This window comes from Podospora pseudoanserina, chromosome 3 (assembly GCF_035222485.1).
Source record: "Podospora pseudoanserina strain CBS 124.78 chromosome 3, whole genome shotgun sequence".
In the NCBI taxonomy this organism is placed as follows: Eukaryota; Fungi; Ascomycota; class Sordariomycetes; order Sordariales; family Podosporaceae; genus Podospora; species Podospora pseudoanserina.
This window is the reverse complement of record NC_085922.1, coordinates 3986882-4005679: the sequence shown is the minus strand read 5'-3', so window position 1 is coordinate 4005679 and position 18798 is coordinate 3986882. Positions and strand designations below refer to the sequence as shown.

At 55.0% G+C, this 18798-nt stretch overlaps 7 protein-coding genes and 1 non-coding gene across 8 annotated transcripts; 2 read left to right on the top strand and 6 right to left on the bottom strand.

Annotated features, from left to right (window-relative positions):
* Positions 1-98: 98 nt before the first annotated feature.
* On the bottom strand, positions 99-2041 carry QC764_310530 (uncharacterized protein). Its single transcript, XM_062946167.1, has 2 exons — positions 591-2041; positions 99-528 (listed from the first exon to the last, which is right to left on the bottom strand). The coding sequence occupies exons 1-2, from the start codon at positions 1175-1177 to the stop codon at positions 285-287; spliced, it is 831 nt and encodes a 276-aa protein (XP_062802335.1). The 5' UTR covers positions 1178-2041; the 3' UTR covers positions 99-284.
* Positions 2042-2191: 150 nt separating this feature from the next.
* On the bottom strand, positions 2192-2263 carry QC764_0059620. The gene has a single exon. It is a non-coding gene; the product is annotated as a tRNA-Cys (tRNA).
* A 576-nt stretch (positions 2264-2839) lies between these two features.
* Positions 2840-5912, bottom strand: QC764_310540 (uncharacterized protein). Its single transcript, XM_062946168.1, has 3 exons — positions 4287-5912; positions 3384-4229; positions 2840-3326 (listed from the first exon to the last, which is right to left on the bottom strand). The coding sequence occupies exons 1-3, from the start codon at positions 5100-5102 to the stop codon at positions 3144-3146; spliced, it is 1845 nt and encodes a 614-aa protein (XP_062802334.1). The 5' UTR covers positions 5103-5912; the 3' UTR covers positions 2840-3143.
* A 228-nt stretch (positions 5913-6140) lies between these two features.
* On the top strand, positions 6141-6602 carry QC764_310550 (uncharacterized protein; the record flags this gene model as incomplete). Its single annotated transcript, XM_062946169.1, has 1 exon — positions 6141-6602. One exon carries the CDS (start codon positions 6141-6143, stop codon positions 6600-6602), a length of 462 nt encoding a protein of 153 aa, XP_062802333.1.
* A 247-nt stretch (positions 6603-6849) lies between these two features.
* Positions 6850-10849, bottom strand: QC764_310560 (uncharacterized protein). Its single transcript, XM_062946170.1, has 2 exons — positions 8290-10849; positions 6850-8241 (listed from the first exon to the last, which is right to left on the bottom strand). The coding sequence occupies exons 1-2, from the start codon at positions 10521-10523 to the stop codon at positions 6864-6866; spliced, it is 3612 nt and encodes a 1203-aa protein (XP_062802332.1). The 5' UTR covers positions 10524-10849; the 3' UTR covers positions 6850-6863.
* A 1012-nt stretch (positions 10850-11861) lies between these two features.
* Positions 11862-14414, bottom strand: QC764_310570 (uncharacterized protein). Its single transcript, XM_062946171.1, has 2 exons — positions 13081-14414; positions 11862-13015 (listed from the first exon to the last, which is right to left on the bottom strand). The coding sequence occupies exons 1-2, from the start codon at positions 13913-13915 to the stop codon at positions 12087-12089; spliced, it is 1764 nt and encodes a 587-aa protein (XP_062802331.1). The 5' UTR covers positions 13916-14414; the 3' UTR covers positions 11862-12086.
* Positions 14415-14535: 121 nt separating this feature from the next.
* Positions 14536-17289, bottom strand: HXT5_1 (hexose transporter hxt5). The gene is made up of 4 exons (XM_062946172.1): positions 16607-17289; positions 16296-16544; positions 15207-16234; positions 14536-15156 (listed from the first exon to the last, which is right to left on the bottom strand). Exons 1-4 carry the CDS (start codon positions 16618-16620, stop codon positions 14744-14746), a joined length of 1704 nt encoding a protein of 567 aa, XP_062802330.1. The 5' UTR covers positions 16621-17289; the 3' UTR covers positions 14536-14743.
* Positions 17290-17943: 654 nt separating this feature from the next.
* Positions 17944-18531, top strand: QC764_310590 (uncharacterized protein; the record flags this gene model as incomplete). Its single annotated transcript, XM_062946173.1, has 1 exon — positions 17944-18531. The coding sequence occupies one exon, from the start codon at positions 17944-17946 to the stop codon at positions 18529-18531; it is 588 nt and encodes a 195-aa protein (XP_062802329.1).
* Positions 18532-18798: the final 267 nt, after the last annotated feature.

The window sequence follows — 18798 nt, the reverse complement described above, 5'->3', positions numbered from 1 at the left end:
CTTGATGATCTCAAGAGGCCTGTTAATATGTATTCAAGTATGACATTGTATTTGCACTCAACAATCTGATATGAAGATACCTCCCTCAGCTCTTTTGCCATAGCTTCATGACTTCTACTGGAAAGTGTAGAACAACTTGAAATGTAAACTCATTACCAGACTACCAACTTCCTACTTCCAACTCGGCCAAAATCTCCTATTACTTCATCACCCACATCATGTGATGCCAACCTGTTATTATTCTTCTCAAACACAAGCTCAGAGAGCTTGACACTTGAGAGACTTTAGCCATCCACACTGGGGTTGAAGCCGGGGACCGAGTTACCAGCAGCCTGCTTCAAATTGTCTGCAAAGTCCCTATCACCCAGCTTGGGCCGGATGCCGCCGTCTTTGCTCCAGTTCTTGCCGTCCAGGACCTTGTTCCTCATGGCAACGCTGGGCCAGTGGTTCCAGCCGACCAGGCGGCCCAGGAACCATTGGCCGGTGTGGTTCTCGATCTTGTCGTCACCCGCATTGGCAGTGCGGAAGCTGTTTTGGTTTCATGTCAGTAGTTTGTTCTCGATTTGGTTGGAAGAAGGAAAGAATCTCACTTGTGCGTTCCAGCACCCTCTTTGTGATAGACCATCTTGACTCTGGTGTCATCCTTGACCCGGAAGCTGTTCGTCGCTCGGTCGTGCTTTCCGTGTCTTGCCCCAGAGACACGGCGGGGTCTGTCGTTCTGGACAAAGACAATGATGTTCTCCCACTCGTGGCGGTGGCCGCTGCCGCAGGCCCAGAGGTCCTTTTCGAAGTAGTACTCGTACATGATGGCGCACCAGCCGTTGTTGCACCGCATCCGGGAGTAGACGTTGTTGTTCTCGAGCCGGTTGAGCTCACGGCAGTTGTGGTGAGGGCAGCCGCCTGTGCCGAGGCCGGGGTTGAGGTTGGAGGAACGGTCGACGGCCGAGGTGTAGTAGCAGCCGTCTTTGTCGAAGTCGATGACGGGCTGGAAGCGGTGCTCCATGGCGTGGGCGCCAATGGGGATGGAGCCGCGAATGTCGCGGGAGACGAGAACGGTGCCGTTGCGCATGATGTCGTGGTCATTGTTGAGCTCGCCGACCAGCTCAGGAGAGGGAATGGGGTTGGCGAGGGCCGTGAGGGTGCTGCCCAAGAGGGCGAGGGTGGACAAGAGCTGCATGTTTAGAGGAATGTTTTGTGAAAGAAGCTGAGATGTTGGTGTTGATGATGTGACTCAAGAGCCGGACAGGAAGAGGACCTTTATATCTCAAAATTACCCATCTTGATGGCCCCTACTGCTGACCTGGATACCCTCATCACATGTAAGGCTGCCTCTCATGGGTCCATTGTTCGGCCTCATTTTGGAGACCCCACGGCAGGCAACGGCATCCTTCTGTAAACTCTGCAAACGCCCGAGAGGTGTCACCTCCTCACACACTATAGAAAAGGGAAAAAGAAAGGAGGGATGATAACATTAGGCTTCCAGTTTACCAAGCCTATGTCTCACTGAGCCTCCTCGACAGCTGCCCGTTTAAGATGGCCGGTCAGATCGGCGGCTGCCAAGACAGCAGCGCACCGCAGGCCATTCGACGATCTAGTACGGCTGTGCCGCCGCCGACCAACAATACAGGCAGGAGAAAATGAAGTCTTCACGAAATGAGAGGCATTCGACAGCGAACCCCGCAGTCACTGCGTGTACCTGAATCACCACGATGGAATGCCAAGAACTATTTACGAACCACAATGTAGCCAGGAATGTCGGGATCTCAGATCGAGGGGGGCTGATGTCCATCGTTGATGTTGTGACATGCATGGGATGCCCGCGTAAGCCCTCGCTGTGCTTGCGAATAATTGTATGCACGTAACATCCGCAATGTCTCGGTCGAAGCTATCAGATGAGAAAGGCCGGTGGTGATGCCGAGTTGTCAGCTTTTAGGTTCGACGGCTTTGTCCGCCTTCGCTCCTCCTGCAGAAATCTTTTCCGAGGATTCAAAAGGGTGGATGTGGAAATAAGGTTATGCGTCTGTGAACCGTTCTCGCGGCCATATACCGAGCGGCGTGGTGAGCTTACTGTGGAATAGGTGGTGGCCAGTCACCCCCCCAATATGACCCCTTTTCCAACTTGAGTGTTCCTTATTTGAGACATCCAGGCATAAGGGCAAGTTTCTGTCCATAGGACATAAACAAATCACCTGGACGAATAGCTCAGGGGTAGAGCAACCGGCTGCAGTCCGGTAGGTCACGTGTTCAAATCACGTTTCGTCCTATCGTTTTATCATTTCTAAATAACCTACTGATGTTATTCTCGAAAACTTATTCTCAGTTGCGCTCAGTACTTTTTTCTCCTTCTTATTCTAGGGTCCTCAATGAGCAGACACTAGGGGTTGTTGGTACAGAGTCAATGTAGCGTGCCTAGCTAGGTACATCCTGCCATTCCAAATTCCAATATTTTTGACCAAAACCTCCACACATTTCGCCCGGACAATATTGGAATTTCACCAAGCATAGTAATAAGATATCCATGCCATGGCAGGCTGTTTTTTTCCGGACAAGGAGAGTCACAGGCTTTTCCATCTGCTACAGGTTTCACTTCACCGCATCAGCACGGCCACGAATCAAAAGTGACGATGGCCAAAATAGGCGATATCGGAATCCTCACAGGATGACAAGGCACAGAAATGGAATTTTGCCTTCCCCGCAAAGTCCATACATGGCAGTTGGAATATGCGGTTGTGCATGGTCCAGATGGAAATTTGGGGTGACATGTGGAGGCGCAGTCTATCGGCTGTGTGTCCTGGCACACAGCTGGGACTCTCACAGAATGACATGCTTCCTGTATTGTGACGCAATAATTAGCAGCGAGGCAGAGTGCCAGTGAGTACCTAGTTCGTGTCCCACGCTGCGAGTCGTGGCTTGTGCTACAGCACGGTCGGCGTCTCCATGTTTACTAGGTATCTTGGTTATAATTCTGTAACGTATCTAACAACGTGTTCCAGAGTCGGTTCAGGCTGCGGGCGTCAAGATGGCGCCGCTCTACCATGGATGCTGGTCGAATCTCAACCGCCCGGAAATGGATGATGGTAATCATGATGTGGGTATAATGCAAACAAACCGCCAAAAGAAAATAAAAGAACAGATTAGACACGCTATATGCCGCTTCTGTTCTTTCCCTTCATTCTTCTTCGTTCCTCCATGTACTCCTCATACGCGAAGACGTCGTCCTCGGCTATTGTTGGGACCGCCGTCCTGATCTCTGGCATAACCGTGCCCTCGTCGCTGTCTTGACTCTGCGGGGGCCCATATGGGTTGTCGTACGGGCGAACCCAGGCCTGCGATTACGGTGTCAGCCAGGAGGAGTAGGGGCTTTCAAAGTCGATGATGCTTACCCCTTGGTTTCGCGGGGCCTCCGCCGTCCCCATTGGGGGTGGCGCATAGCGGCCTTCTTTCATACCCCCGGCTCCCCCATACCCCGTGTAAACCCCGGAGGCATAAGGCTCGTAGTATGCCATTTCTGGTGATGTCGGATACCCTGTCGAAACGGACCCATAACTCCGACTTGAGTCGCCTTGCAGGGACATGGCCTGTGCAAATTGGGCACTCAAGAGGTCCCCCGGATCACTTTCCTCCTCGCCAAAATCCTCAAACTCTCCACTGTCGATGATGTCCAGCTGTTTCTTTGCCGACGGTCGCTTCTTGGGGTCATGACTGGCCATGGCGCGAATGGGTTCGTAGCCTGCTGTTTTTGAAATCGAAATGATCCATTTGTGCAGGTCGGGGGCGCGAAGTCGGGAGCAAGCTGCTCGGAAGTCAGAATTTCGCATCCAGACAATCGTGGCAAACAATGACCATATGTCGACTTTGGTTGTCTGTTTCTTTCTGTAGCAAATCTCAGGGGCCATAAAAGGTTCCGTGCCAGCCGCAGTGATGGCCCTCTCGGGATCATTGGAGAGCCCGAAATCGCCCAAGCAAAACCGATAGTCTCCATTCTCGTCAAAGTCGAACAGGATATTGTCCGGTTTGACATCGCGATGCACAACGTCATTGTCGGCGAGGCAGTTGAGGGCTAGTAGAATCTGGTACAGAACTTGGTTTGAGAGCTCCCATCGATCTTCTTCTGTCTGGATCGTCTCGCAAAGGTCCTTGAGATTTCCTTTTTTCAGAGGCATAAAGATTTCGCCCCAGTTGTCCTTTTCACCGCCGCCTGCCGAGTCAAGAATCCGCAAAATATGTGGCTGTTGCATGCACGTTAGCTGCGCCATTCTGCAGAGGGACAACTGGGGAGTGCGTACATGTTGTCTCAAGGCCTTCTTCTTCAGGTTATCAACTTCTCGGGTGGCGAATGTCAAGTGCTTGCCGGTCAAGTTATGAAACTTCTTGACAGCAATCATCTGTCCCGTCTCGGCATCTAGCGCCGAGTAAACCGTACCGTATGAGCCACCGCCCAATTTCTCATGTTGAACGTAACGTTTTAATCTGGATTCTTGCGGCCCTACAAAGTAGGGTTCGTCTTTGTGAAAGTGATACATCCCCTCAGAATGCCATTGTATCTCGAACTGACACCACTTGGTGTTGTTGCTGCCCGAAGCGAACGCGACGTGAGTATTGATACCCCGAGCAACCAAGACGGATCTCGGTGAAGATTCGCTCCGAAATTTGACAGTATAACCCCAGCTATTTGGAGCGCCAAATGGCTTCACTGAGCTCGTACTAGAATAATCCCAAAGCAGAACCGCCCCTGTCTCCGGCACGAGCTGGAAAGAAGCATGAAGGTGAGAGATGTGCGGTAATCCCCTGCGGGGTCGAGGTTCAGAGATGTGGATGTCGGGCGGGTCGATATTGGGACCAGGACGACCCAAGGTGTAGACTGTCTTCTCGGGGCTTGATAGATTTACTAGCAGACCGACTGGGTTGTTATCTTGGTCGTAGTGCAGGTGTTCATAGTTGGCGCTGAGTGAGGTGGCATAACGGGCAGCGTCGTCGATGGGAGCGAGGACGAAGATCGGCCCGGTAGAAGAATAGGAGCCGTCGTCCATCATAGGATCAAGATAATGCGGGGCCGGGTCGGTAGTAGTGTGACGATGATTTATCTGTTGCCATGTATACATATGTTTCCTCTCCTCCCAAAAGTCCAGTCTCACGGTCAAGATTTGGCTACCATAGGGTCTGGTCCAGGGGACAAAATAACGTTTGAACGGGCGGAGTTTGACGCCAAAGAGGAAGTTGAATGGCAGAAGTGGTGGTTGCCGGAGAGAGGGGTGGTCTGGGCATCATTGGAGCTAAATCTGTGGCATAGGCAGGTCGAGAGCTCACATGGTCTCGGGATGCGGGGGCAGCCGCAGGACAAAAAGGCCCCCTTGGCCGCCCCCCCTTCCTCTCGACTGATGCAGCCCGTTCTTTGCGAATAGTCGCGAATGATAACGACGCAGCCGAAAAGCTGCCCATTGGCCACTGGCCTTCCCCCAGGCGGATCGATGCCGTCGACACTGGCACTGAACAGGGACTGGGCAGGCTCACTGCGGCTCTGGCCAATGAACATGATCCAGCAGCGCCATTTAGGCGTCAAACTGAGCCCAAATGCAACGTCTGTATTGTGAAGTTTGGAATTTCGAGACCTGTCCGAGTATGAGCCACATGCGAAGAAAGACAGTAGCAGACGGCACAAGCATGCAATCACCTTCATATTGAGGTAGGAAGGTCATCCCCTTAGATATGACGGCACATGATGCATCTTGTCCTTAATGAGTTCGGCGAACACACTGCTACGGCCCTGCGGCCCTGAAGCCGGGCTGCGTACAGGAGGCTGCGTCGGGTTGAACAGATCAGAGGCAGAAAAAGAGGTCGGTCATGGATGTAAAATGGAATTTCCAGATGGCCGATGCGGATCCAGCCTTGATCAATTACAGTTTGTACCATCTTCTCGAAGGCGCTTGGGCCACCTGAGGTGGGAGATCGTCAATGGGTCCACAGAAGCGGGTCAAGGCCACCACCGCCGACCAAGCGCTGATTCCGTCATCCCCCCGTCTCGGCAATCTTTCGCCGCTGTCCGCTGTAATTTTTCCATATCGACACCCATTGCGCCAACACCACCACACAAGACCAACCTACCGACTATTGCTCACAAGAATTGACAGACAAACCTCAACATGTCACGTGTATTTTCTCTTGGTCCCTTCATCCTCCGGCCTCTCCGCGCCTCATCCATAATCACCCCCGTCGCAACGCGCACCTACGCCGCCTCTTTCCTCCAATCCTCTCCCTCTCCACCCCGTCTTCCAGCAGACCAGCAAGCCGAGTTTGAGCGCCTCCAACGAGCCGCCGAAGCTGCCCTCTCCTCCCATAACCAGGCCCCCGCCGACCAGCCCCTCTCGACGTCAAGACACGTCTCCTCCCCCTCTACCGACCCTGCCCAGCAACCAGCAGAAGCAAAGACTGCCCAGCCAGAAGAAGAGCCGACCTTTAGCGGTGGCATCAGGAAGGGTGCCCCTCCCGAGTTTGAAGGAGATGTCAACCCCAAGACGGGCGAAGTGGGCGGACCAAAGAACGAGCCTCTGAGATGGGGTGACAAGGGTGATTGGAGCTACAATGGGAGGGTGACGGATTTCTAAAAGGAATGGAGCAGAGGAAGGTGTCATTTCTTGTATCAACAGTCTGTACAACAAAAGCGCTGCCTTCATGAGAGAGCAAGCCAGTAATCAAGAACTAAAGGCCATACACAACACACTGCAACGCTTGATCCAACTGACTACCTTAGGTATCTATCTAACACGCTGCGAGACGAAACCACTTTAAGCAATGCTCAAAACACTTCGAACTCTGGCCACAAGCTTCGCCCAAACAGTCCCAGCAACACTGACTTGGATATCTCTCTACACGGTGGGCTCAGGGGCGGCTGTTTCCATCGGGACTACAGACACCTCTGTCCCAGATTCTGTCGCCTCCACAGCCGCCGGCGCTTTTTCTGTCACAGAAACCCCATTTTCTGCCAGTCCTGTCGTCGTACCCTCGCTCGCACTCTTGCTGCCGGTGTCTCCGCCCTGCTGCCCATTCACAGCTTCCTTTGCTCCTTGCTGCGTTTTCGAATCATCCACTTCCATTTCCTCTGCGTTGCGTTGCGGTTGGTTCTCCTTGTCCACTTCGCTGGGCGCCTTGCTGACAGGTCCTTGCCGCTCCGACCCTGCCGCACTGCCGTTACTCGTCGCCTTTGCCCATGCAGGGGTCAGCTCGATCTCTCGCAGCGCCTTTCGTATCCTTTCGCGTCGTGCTTTGCCCCTGAGCCTGTTCTGCGACTCACCCCCGTTGGTGAGCCACCTGATTTCGGTGATCATGTAGCTGATTCCGTCGTGTGTGGCATTGATCCGTGGCCTGCCGTCGTCGGCGGATGCGAGTGAGCCGCCAAATTCTCGACTCTTGATGCCGAATCGCGTTGTGGAAGCGTACTTCTCCAGTCGGGGCAGAATCACAAGCCTGACGTGTAGGTCGCGGTTTTCAGGCACTGCCATGGGACCTGTCTTGGGCGGAGCGTCGAGAACAATGAGGTTGGACGGAGTGGGTGTGGATGAACGCCCGTCGGTAGCAACCTGTCGCCTGGTTTCCTCCTGCACGTCAGATATGCTGTAGCCTTGGTCGAGGTTGAGAAGGTTGATGTTGACATCCCTATGCCACTCGCCCCTAATCCACCCGCCATGAATGCAGGCGGCAATCACATCTGAATCGTCCGTGTATACCTCTGTCCCCCACAACGCTCTCGTCCGCGTAATTTCCTCGCGAACGTCGCTGCTCAGATGCTCTTTTCCGATCTTGACCGTGAGCGTACAGTTGAACTTGTCTCGTATCATGTCAAAAGGCAGTGGCTCCATGGTGGACTTGAACGGTGTTCGTGGTGGTCTCCCTGTCCGGGGGTCCTGGGCCCGAGCCGGTTGGAGCCGTGGCTTGTAGACAACATCTCCGAGGTGTGTGCGCGGGTAATCCGCCACCGCCTCCAGCACGGCTTTTGACGAGATGATTTGTTTCGGCTTGGGAAGAACGACAGGAGACGGGCTCCGGGGTGGCGGGACAGCTTTGGCTTGGGCCGATCTAGGGGCTGCGTGATGGTGGTGGTGATGGGCGTTCGGAAGTTCTCTTCCGAGGGCAGAGGCCGGGGAAGGGACAGGAGTAGAGCCCTTTACGTGTTTGAAGGGGGCGTTGGCGGCACTGGCAGGGGATCCTGTCTGGTCCATACCATGATGGTGATGGTGGTGATGATGACTGCCGACGTTAGATGCTTGACCTGGGAAGCCTGGGGCATGGACATACTGATGATGGTGGTGCGCATGCGTCTTTGCCTTCTTGGCACGGCCACCCACTGGGGTCGATCTGCCTGTGCTACCCTCTTCGTCTCGAAGATCCTCCTCCTTCAACTTCCTCCTCTTCCCACGTCCAGGCTTCGCCATCTCCACAACCGGTTCGTGCAGGGGACCGTCCGGCTCCTCGCGGCGGATCAATCCCATGGTATTGAAGGGAAGCTGCGCACCTGTGGGAACAGGGCTGGAGATGGCACCCACACCGCTACCAATGCCTGAAAACATGCGACCAAACTCGCTCTTGATGCCTGGTTCACCGGCTGGACCCGCTAGCTGGGGCTGGGCTCCTTGCACTGCTTGCGGCAATGGTGAGATGCGGCCCTTTCTGTTGATTTCCTGGATCCCTAATAAATTTCGCTGGTTTCCATGTGGCGCATTGAGCTCCTCTATGCTCCGGTTACGAGGAGAGTCGTACATGGGTGGACCACCCACCCCGCCGTACGCGACAGACGGAGGTGGAACGGCTTGGTCCTCACGGCTTCGTGGTGGGAGCTGTTGCGGGTGTGGCTGGCGGTCCATGTGCATGTGGTTCATGCGCTGGCGGTCCGGTGAATCGTAAGACTGGGGATGTACAGGTCCAGGTGGGGGGATGGCGTTTTGGTGAGGGGGCATTGGATGGCGTTCCACATATTGGTGAGGGCCGTTGTTGTAGTGCGGTCCGGAGGCAGGAGGGTACTCTTGGTGTCTCGGAGGTCCATGGTGCATGGCAGGGTCGTAGGGAGCTCGCGCTGGCTCGTAGCCAGGCCTTGGCCAGTGATTACCCTGTTCCCGCGGTTCTGGAGGGCGACCGTAACCCTGCTGAGCCCGTTGTTCCATCTGCCGCGCATATTCTTGCGGATGCATGCCATGTGGTGGTCGTCCTGGATCGCCACCGGACATGGCCCTCTCTCGCCGCTCTCTTTCCCGAAACTCCATATCCCGCTCATGACGCTCCCTCTCCTGCCTTTCCCTTTCATGTCGTTCCCTATCCGGCATGAACCGCTGTTCTTCATACTTGAGCACTCTGATCGGACGTTCGGGGTTGTATTCCTCGGCCGGAGCTGGCCGTAGTTGTTCTTCTCTGTGTCCATACAATTCATTAGGCGGTCTGGTTACTTCCATTCGGGGATGTCCAACAGGCTGGAAGGATTTTGGCTGGCTGTTGGGCCGAGGAGGCACGCTCGTGTTTGGCATTCGTGGTGGCTCCCTAGGATCCCTTCCTTGCTCGTTAAGCGACATCGGTGGCCCGCCTCTTGGAGGATAGGCCTGTGGGGTGCCATAGCGTTGTACCTCTGGCGTCGAGTTGTAGGCCTGAGGAGATGCTCCGGCCGGCGCTCTTGGATCGCGGCCATCGTACATGCGATGATGTTCTGGAGTTTGTGGTCGTCGAAATGGCACGTATTCTGGCGGTGCAGCTTGATGTATTCGAGGAGACGCATGAACAGGTTGTTGATTGTAGCCAGGACCAGGACCAGGACCAGGACCAGGACCGGGACCGGGACCGGGACCAGAACCAGGGCCGGGGCCGGGACCATTTGGAGGTGGTCCAGGCGCGTACTGTGAGGGCTCCCTGTTGGCGAGCATCGAAGAGATGGACATACTGCTTCCAGGCTGACCGGTCCTCGTCAGCGATTCCAGCGCGGGCAGTTCACGTCCTCGAGGAAAAGCGGATGGGGGTCCAACTTGGACAGGAGGAGGGCGCGGTGCTGGTGGACCATAAGGGCCTCCCATTTGATGAACGCCTGGTCCTCCTTGCTGCTGCTGCTGTCCCTGCTGTTGTGGCGGCGAGGATGGTGGCGGCGGCATCGCGCGAGTCATGGCTGGACCTGAAGCTATTGAGGAGGTGCTCGGATGTCGCGAGTGTGTCGACGGCGGCATCGGGCCGGGACCAGGCTCGGGACCACCATACTGTCTCGCGCCCGGGTAATAGGGAGGCGGATCGGAGGGTTTGCGCGCGTGCATTTCGGAGTAGGGAGGGCCGGTGGGCTGCGGAGGATGGGAGGGATGGGACGCGGGATGGGACGGCGGATGTGGTTGAGAGCCGTGGGACGATGGATGCGATGATGGCGCGGGTGGATACGGAGGTTGCGATGTCGCTGGGTTCGCGTTTGCTGGCGGGAATGACGGTCGTGTAAAGGGCGAGGCGGCAGCGTTCCGCGAGAAGGGGTGCTGTGGTGGTGGTGGTGGTGGTGGTTGTCTTGGGTCCATGGCGCGCTGTGAGCTCGATCGAGGAACAATGACGGAGGATCTGTTGAATTTTCTTGGGCCGTTTCGTTGGTCACCTCAGCCTCTCACAAGGGAGAGCTTGCGCCGGCTGGCAGCTCTCTCGGGATCAAAGGCGCAGCTTATGCAGGTAGGTCAGGTGGCCCCGGTGTTGGACATTAGCAGACAAACAAGGCCAGACACAATCTCTCTCTCGGTCGGCAGCGAGGGTGAGGAGAATGAATGGATGGACGAGGATGGAGAAATGCACCGGACCAGGCATAAATTTTGCGCCCTTGTCCTGTTTCTGGTGCTTCTGGGGAAAGATGCGTGACCACCCGACCCCCGACCTGCAGACTTCGGTTCCGCACGGGCTGCTTTGGAGAGATGGCCCAAGCTTGTCGCATCCCATCGGTGCTGATTGGCGGGTGCGCCGCAGCCAAAAAGAGGGACGCGATGAAAAAGCCGACTGGTGCTCTCTCCACCCAAGGATCCCGCCTGGGCGCTAGCGCATTGGAGGGTTGGACGCCAGGGGTCCCCGTCCTGGCCCCCGTCTTGTGCTGCCAAACCGCGATCGACGATAGTTTTTTTTTTTTTTTTTTGGTCAGGCACAGCACCTACACACTCTTCACAGTTCAAGCAATTTGACTGTGAGATATCGCTATTCTTTGGCGAGCTATCTCGTCTTTTTAGCTCACGTCACTAATATTGCAGGTGTAGGTTGGGTATGGAGCTGCGATAAGTGTGAGAGTCTGGTCTGGATCAAACAAGTGGAGTGCTTTTGGCTAGGTTGGGGCGGTGTACGAGTAGCTGATGCAACACCAAGAGCTGGGGAAGCTTTTGCTCGGCGCGGGCCATCATCGCATCACCACCACCCACCACTTTGACAAACAGGCCCAGTCTTGGCGCCCTGAAACAGAAGATCAGGGCAACAGTCAATAAAGAAACATTTAATCCCAAGAAAATCTCTCCAAAAGCCCTCTCTTCCCACTTCGTTGCCCACACTCTCATCTCGTGCTCATGATCAGGTATCATGCAGCACATCAACCACCAAAACAAGACTTTGCATCATGACCTGCCTCGACTGACCTCCATACATGTACACATCCTCGCACCGCCTTGCCGCCTTGCATGAAATAAACAGCCCAATACCACCACGCTGCTTCCCGCTGGTTATTCCCATCAATCATGAACCACCAAAATTGAAAGAATCTGTCAAATGTCAATCTGAGCCCAACGACAAAGTGGAGTCAGCACCCCCTTCCCTCCGGCACATCTCCCCCTGAAGCCGGTGCCGCGGTCAACCAACCAGGGCTCCATTTTTAGCCACCGTTGACTTTGGTGACAGCCTCAAACTCAAAGACGCCGATCAACGGGCAATGCAGCCACCCTCCCGCCCACACATTCCACTCACACGTCATCCAAGCCCGTTGCACAAATCTGAGAGATGCACACGCAGATGGACCCAGATTGCCCCTCACGTCTCTTTCAAAGTGAGCGACTCAATCCCTCATTAACTCTACAACTAAACTATTAATTACCCACTAACACTGCCCTTCCCCTCTTGCTCTAGGCATTGGCAACCCCCGGGGCCGCCAGCTGCAACAGTCTTCCAAACTTGGGTGTGCCCAACCCCGTCACCGGATCCCAACCCACCGTGGCATTCCAGGACGCGCCGCCGTACCCCAGCTCCTTACGCCTTCGGCACCCGACTCCAGCCCCGACAACCACATCGGTGAAAGCATCCGAATTGTTGTACAACCACGGGTTCAAGAACCCCAGCGACGGCAACCCCAGTGTATATCTCGCCGCGTTCAACAGGCCCACAATCCCAGCCACCACCGGCGCCGACGCGCTCGTGCCTGACAGCAGCGAGTTGTATCCCTTGTCAATGACATTGAAGTTGGACCCCTGAGCTGAGATGTCCGGTATGGCCCTGCCGCGGGGGTCAAAGTAGGGCGCATACGTGTCTCCAATCGTTCGCAGGTACGGCTCCACGGCCGTCCTCTGCCACTGCGGTCTTGGGTGATACATGCTAAAGCCGCCAGACGAGAAGCTGATGGCTTTCTCGGGGTTGGTGAGGTACGTGGCCCCCACCGAGGTGACATAGGGGCAGCCGGCCGGGAAGGTTGGCTCAAAGAAGGTCGCATTGTCCGTGCTACGGATGCAATGCGTGCCTGGACCCGAGTCCCCCGACGCAAAGATGACCGAGACACCACGTCCTCCGAGCTGCATGAACATGTTGCAGACCTTGACGGCGTAGTCACGGGGAATCGACTGTTCCTCTTCGCCGTACGAGACCGAGACGACCTTGGGTATCTTGTCGTCGGTCTGGTTGAGGAGGTAGGTGAGCCATTCGAGATAAGGCTCGTTGGTGCCCGGGGGCTTGGGCTGGGTCTTGGTGGGGATCAGGGGACCGCGGCCGCCCGTGCTGTATTGGAGGATGGGAGCAGGGTGGCTGACTGCGTGGATGTACTGGACATCGAGGTTTGCTTCACCTGTGCGGGCAAGATACGTATGTGAGTCGGCAAGCACTTTGAGAAACGGCCATGGTACTGCTCACCACTGTCACGCCAGCTATTTTGATCATCCAAACCGCCGTTAACCAGCTCGACAGTGAAGTTCTGCCCCTGCGCTTCTGGAATATACCTGCTCTGGAACGTCTGGAAGTCGTCATAGCGGGCGTACTGCTCCAAAAACGAAGCAAATGCAATCGTGTTCTCAATCGAATCTGTGGGTTTGTACTTGATGCCGTACAGCCACTTGAGACAATCCGGGGTGATGGTAAGGTTGCAGTTTGCTTGGCCGGCGGCGGCAAGCTTGATCTTATTGGCAGCATTGGCATCAAGATGGTGCATCTCGAAGATGGTGGACCGTTTGGCAACAGGCTGGCCGAACCGAGTGGTGGGCTGCACCAGATCAATGTGTGGTGCCACCTCATCTGGCACCGAGTAGGCAAGTGTCCGCAGCTTGAGCTCGATGTTGTTCTCGACGTTCCGATACCAGGCAAAATCCGTCTTGAGAAGATGGCTGGCGTTTTCGACCGTGGTGCTGAAGGTAACCCAGTCATTGTCGGCAACCGCAGTCTGGATGTTGTGATCCTCGAGCCAACGGGTGACGGCGAGAGTGGCTGACCGGGAGGGAGTTGTGTAGGACCTGAGCTCATCGCGGGTTAGGTGTCTGCCGTATTTGGGATGTCCGGGAGTCGAGATATCGAGGACGGCTTGTTCCAGGGCTTCAGCTCGCTGTTGTTTGAGGGCAATGCGAAGAGATACCGTCTCTTCTGGCAACGCTGGACGCACTGATTCCCACCCCCTCGGGACAGCTGCAAGACTATCCATCACACGGGCCGAAGCCGCCGAGGCCACAGCGGCCACCAACAGAAAAGAGCGTATCATGTTCGAGGCAGCTGATGTATCAAGGGATTGGCTCGTCCCGGACGGTCTGACGAGGGCGTTCTTATACCTATTGTGGCACTGTGGAGTGGAATTGCGTTGAAGTGGCAGGAGCACGTGTCAACACTGTGCAGCATCGCACATGTGTAGGCATTGGCGGGTGTCACTCGGCTCTTGCTACATGTTGCCGCTTCTTTTTTTGGACGGAAGCCGCCATTTCTCCCCGGAGGAAGAAAAAAAGACTTCGCGTCAAGCGCATTCCGTTATTGCGGTCGTGGGCTCAAGCCAAGCGCTCGCCGGCATGTCCATCAATAAGTGCCTTCCTGGCGGGATGAACTGGCTCGCCATCAGCGGTGTGTCAGGGCGGCTTCAAAGGTTTACTTGATAGATGTTCGAGATGTTCGAATTTCTTGTTGACAACGCTTTCTTCCAAAGTCTACTCAGAATTCCCCGGAGGCCCTCATCTCCAATAATTGTCCATGACCCCCGCGGAGCCTGGAAACGTCAGAGGCGGCTCCCTTCTGCGGCAGGGCGGCTCTCAGCAGAAATGAATCTTGTCTTGGCATTATTCTTGTGTCATGCCAACAGTCCAAACCGGTGTCACGGAATCATCCCATCCATTCCTCCTCCGGCCGCCCGTTACCCGTCAATCTTCACAATTTACACGGAAAAGTGCTCAAATGGTCAGAATCATCATCATGCTTCATAGTTCATAGCTCATGCCGCCAAAGAATAAACCGAAACAAAAACATGGGGTACTCCAAGCGCTCCCAAACTCCACTCTGCATACGGCCCCAAGAAAACAATCCTTTTACACACCCCCCAAAACCTTCACACCGCCCGGTTGACCCTTTCTTCCCTCGACTCTGTGGCTCCCAGCCCGTTGACGCCGTCGGCCTTCTTTTCTTCATCAACCACCCGGCTAGGCCTGCCGCTTGGTACAGCGGTGGTTCGGTCATCCAAATCATCAACTCCGCTTGCATGCTGAGCCCGGTCGTTGTGGAAGAAGTCTTCGTCTCTATTCATGCGTGTGACATATCCGGGGGGCATCCACTTCTTGGACGTCCAGGGCTTCAGATCGGGTTGGCCGTACATCGTGTCGACGTTCTCCAGACTGAGACTGACCGACTCGTAGAGGAAGAAGTAAACCAGCAGTGCGCCCGCGATGTTGGTGGCGACAAACACAAAACCGTAGGCATACCCAATGCCATCGGTTGCAAGGGGCGTGAGGAAGGAGATCATAACTGAGAACAATGTCAGCATCGTGTCTTTGGTAAGGAGGCCGAGTACTCACAATTTCCAAGCCAGTTGCCAGCAGTGGCCAAGGAGGCCTGCTTGGCACGGGTGCGCAGAGGGAAGGTTTCACCGATGACGACCCAGCAGATCGGCCCCCACGTGACAGCGAAGGAGGCAATAAACATGGCGGCCGACACGATCATGAGGATACCTGAAGTCCGGTTGTTCTCGGGATCCAACGCAGTGCCCATCGAGGCAAACACAGCGAGCCACGCCGCCTGCCAAATGGCGCCGATGAGCAGAGGCCACCGACGACCGTACTTTTCGACGACATATAGGCCATAAAAGGTGCAGGCCACATTGACGGCGCCCAAAATGAGCTGTGTTTGGATTGGATCTTCAATGCCGGCCGACTCGAAGATGGTGGCGCCATAATAGAAGAAGTAGTTGACGCCGGTCCACTGCTGAAGGAAATGGAGCGAAATGCCGAGAATCGTACGGTACACCTGCTTGGGCACACCATTGGGCTTTGGCACAAAACACTCGGCCCAGGACCCGACGCCAACAGCACGCTCCTTTTCAAGAATTCCCTTCATCTCCACCATATCGTCCTCGACAAGCTGGTGTTGAGGGTCGTTCTTCATGCCACGAAGACGCGCCAGTGACAGACGAGCTTCATCCCACCTGGATCTGGCGGCAAGCCATCTTGGGGATTCAGGAACCAACAAGATACCTAGACCGAGGGGCAAGGAAAAGGCGATGCCCAGCCCAATGACAATCCTCCACGAAGCGGACTGGTCCTCAATCTCCCTGACGCCATAGTTGACAAGGTTGGCGATGAGGATACCGAACGTGATCATGAGCTGGTACGAGGCGACAACGGCACCACGAATCTCTCGGGGTGAGCACTCGGACTGGAACATGGGAACACCGACAGAGAGGTTGCCGACGCCCAAGCCGGCCACGAAGCGGCCCATCATCATGTGGACCCAGTGGTTCATGGCGGTGATTTGAATGATGTTGCCGATGATGAAAACACCGACACCGAACGTGAGACTCTTTCTACGGCCCCACCAGTCGGCAGTGCTGCATAGAGAATTAGTTGGGCATACTGGTGCTTTTTGATTTTGCAACCGACAAAACTTACTAAGAAGCGCTCAAGGCTCCCAAGAGTGTACCGATACTCATCAACGAGACGAGCAGGGACTGAATGATGGGCTGAAAGTCTCGGCCCTCCGGCGTGTCGACCTGACCGAAGCGATCTTTGAAGTCTCGGAACAGCAGCATTCCCGAGATCTGGCCGGTATCATAGCCAAAAAGAAAGCCGCCAATCGAGGTGATGGCCCCGAGGATCAGGGCCTCAACACCACAGTCGGCGCCATTGACGCGTATGGACCTTGGAGGATTATCAGTATAGGTAGCCTATCGAGAGATGGATTGACGAAACTCGAGACTCACTTCTTTCCGAGCATCTCGGCAGCTCAGCTCGTCGTTCTGGTCGTCAGTTCACCACTTGTTCTTTCACCACAGGAGAAGAAAAACACAGATTTTTTGTGTGGGTGAGAGATCACCGAAAGTGGAACACAGAATTACTTTCTCGAAAATGTCTTTGGAGCCGCTGGCGCGGATCCTCATGAATATATCCATCGCTTGAGACAGGCTGATCCAAAAGGGTTGACGATCGTACTCTTCCCCGATGATGTCACGGGCTTACCGCCGCAAGCAAGTTCACGGGCACTGAGGATGGTGGTATTCATCATCCATCAGCGGCAGCACCATGCACGCACTCTACTACCCATGCGGCAAAGCGGCATTTGGGTGCTTGACCTGAGTGAAAACTGAAAGGGGCCGAATAGAATGGAGAAAAGCCACGGCATCATGCCAAAGATTGGGGGGTGCATGGGGAGAAACAAGGGACTTGAGGATCATCATCCACCAGCCCAAGGGAAGCAATAGGAGGAATGTTTGGTGGTTTGGATGGGATGTCGTCCAATCGGACCCCACCTCTCTACCCTTGACCCTGTCGGTGACGCAATATTGCGGGGCTGCCGTTCTCACAAGAAATCCCTGGGGTGCAGCGCCCACCTAGCGCCTGGGCGTCCGTCAGCTGGGACGAGAGCCTTGAGACTGGACAAAGAGAGGGCAAGTACGAGAGTAGATGAGGGCGTCATATCAGGTCATGAGACTGTTTGCTTTTGTTGTGGTGGTTGGCCCTACTGCCACGAGGATTCGTTGAGGTTTGATCAACCAGGACTGATGCTTCGTACATAGCACCCAGCTTGGGAATATATTCAATGGTTGCAGAAAGAGACTCTCAAACCCCGTAACGCTCTTCCCCTGCACAAGATCCTGGGTCTTTTTCGCCAAATCATCTTCGCAGAGAAGGATGTAGCAAAGAGCAGGCACGTGGCAGACTGCCGGGGGGCAACGAGTCTCCAGAATGATCAATGCCCGGGTTAGGGTTGCTACTCACGCTACTGTCACGACAGCATCCGGACTTTTTGATCTCCAGCTTTGATACTTGCCAACAAGCGTTATTGTCGGTGTGGAATCACCACGGCTGGGTGTCTCGCAATGCGCACTCAATTTTGGTCTTTGGGTTGGCCCTTTTGGTCGTAGTCTTCAAACACTAACATGGGCGCTAATATCGGCGTAGAGTCACCACCGTTGTCACCCTGCATTTCATATGAGCAGTTCTCAACATAAAAAAGCTGACAAGCGCAAGGCTTTTGGAGTTCACACACCAATAGTTGCTTGAGGCTCAACAGCACACCGCCACCAAAAATCCAGACAAGATGGCTGAGCTCACCAACGACAACCCCAATAGACCGCTCTTTTTCTACTTGACGGGTGCTGCCTACGGCGAGTTCTCTCAGTGGTACAGCTGCCACTTTAGCGTTTCCGTCGACGAAATCTACTCTATAACGACCAAACCACCCCCAGGCGACATCGATGGAGCCCAAAAACTAGAGTTCAAGACCGCCGAACAGTTCATGATGTACCTCAAAGCGGTGCAGTTCGAGGACCTTGCCATCGCAAAGAAGATCCTGGCGACATCCGACCCAAAGGCGCAAAAGAGACTGGGCAGACAAATAAAAGGCTTCAACGATGCTGAATGGGATCAGATCAAGCAGGATGTGGTGATGAGAGGGAACCTGGCCAAGTTTGGGCAGAACGAAAGACTTCGAGGAGTGTTATTGGGGACGGGCGTTAGAGAGTTGGTCGAGGCAGCAAGCAACGACCGGATCTGGGGAATTGGCTTCACTGAGAAGCAAGTGGTGGAGGGGCCGGTGGATAGGGAGTGGTGGGGGGAAAACAGACTGGGGAAGGCCTTGATGGAGGCTAGAAGAAGGCTGAGGGGGGAGGACAAGGTGCTGGGCTGAGGAGTAGTAGAGCAGAGAAGAAATGACCATGACCCACCCCGTTGTCTCGGACTTGAACTGTTACAGATCAGCATCATGTGAAGAAACCATCTGTTGCTGGTTACCACGCCGCGGGAGTGCTAAAAGACGGCGTGGGAGCGCAACGCGTTGGTTCCAGGTTGAAAATGCGGAAATGGTGTCTTTGGTGGTTGGAATGCGAGTTTTATCGGGCCAAGAACCGAGCACTGGAGCAGGCTGCCTAAGGTTTCGTCCCATTTCCTGGACTTG

Bases quoted from the DNA above. Each gene is read 5' to 3' on its own strand.
- QC764_310540 (XM_062946168.1), bottom strand. From the start codon at position 5,102: ATGTATACATGGCAACAGATAAATCATCGTCACACTACTACCGACCCG. The intron at 4,230-4,286 runs GTACGCACTCCC...TGCATGCAACAG, and splicing joins AGAAGGCCTTGAGACAACAT to CCACATATTTTGCGGATTCT. The intron at 3,327-3,383 runs GTAAGCATCATC...CCGTAATCGCAG, and splicing joins AGGCCCCGCGAAACCAAGGG to GCCTGGGTTCGCCCGTACGA.
- QC764_310570 (XM_062946171.1), bottom strand. From the start codon at position 13,915: ATGATACGCTCTTTTCTGTTGGTGGCCGCTGTGGCCTCGGCGGCTTCG. The intron at 13,016-13,080 runs GTGAGCAGTACC...TTGCCCGCACAG, and splicing joins AAATAGCTGGCGTGACAGTG to GTGAAGCAAACCTCGATGTC.
- QC764_310530 (XM_062946167.1), bottom strand. From the start codon at position 1,177: ATGCAGCTCTTGTCCACCCTCGCCCTCTTGGGCAGCACCCTCACGGCC. The intron at 529-590 runs GTGAGATTCTTT...AAACCAAAACAG, and splicing joins GAGGGTGCTGGAACGCACAA to CTTCCGCACTGCCAATGCGG.
- QC764_310560 (XM_062946170.1), bottom strand. From the start codon at position 10,523: ATGGACCCAAGACAACCACCACCACCACCACCACCACAGCACCCCTTC. The intron at 8,242-8,289 runs GTATGTCCATGC...TAACGTCGGCAG, and splicing joins CATGCGCACCACCATCATCA to TCATCATCACCACCATCACC.
- HXT5_1 (XM_062946172.1), bottom strand. The intron at 16,235-16,295 runs GTAAGTTTTGTC...TTCTCTATGCAG, and splicing joins GGAGCCTTGAGCGCTTCTTA to CACTGCCGACTGGTGGGGCC. The intron at 15,157-15,206 runs GTGAGTACTCGG...CATTGTTCTCAG, and splicing joins TGGCAACTGGCTTGGAAATT to TTATGATCTCCTTCCTCACG.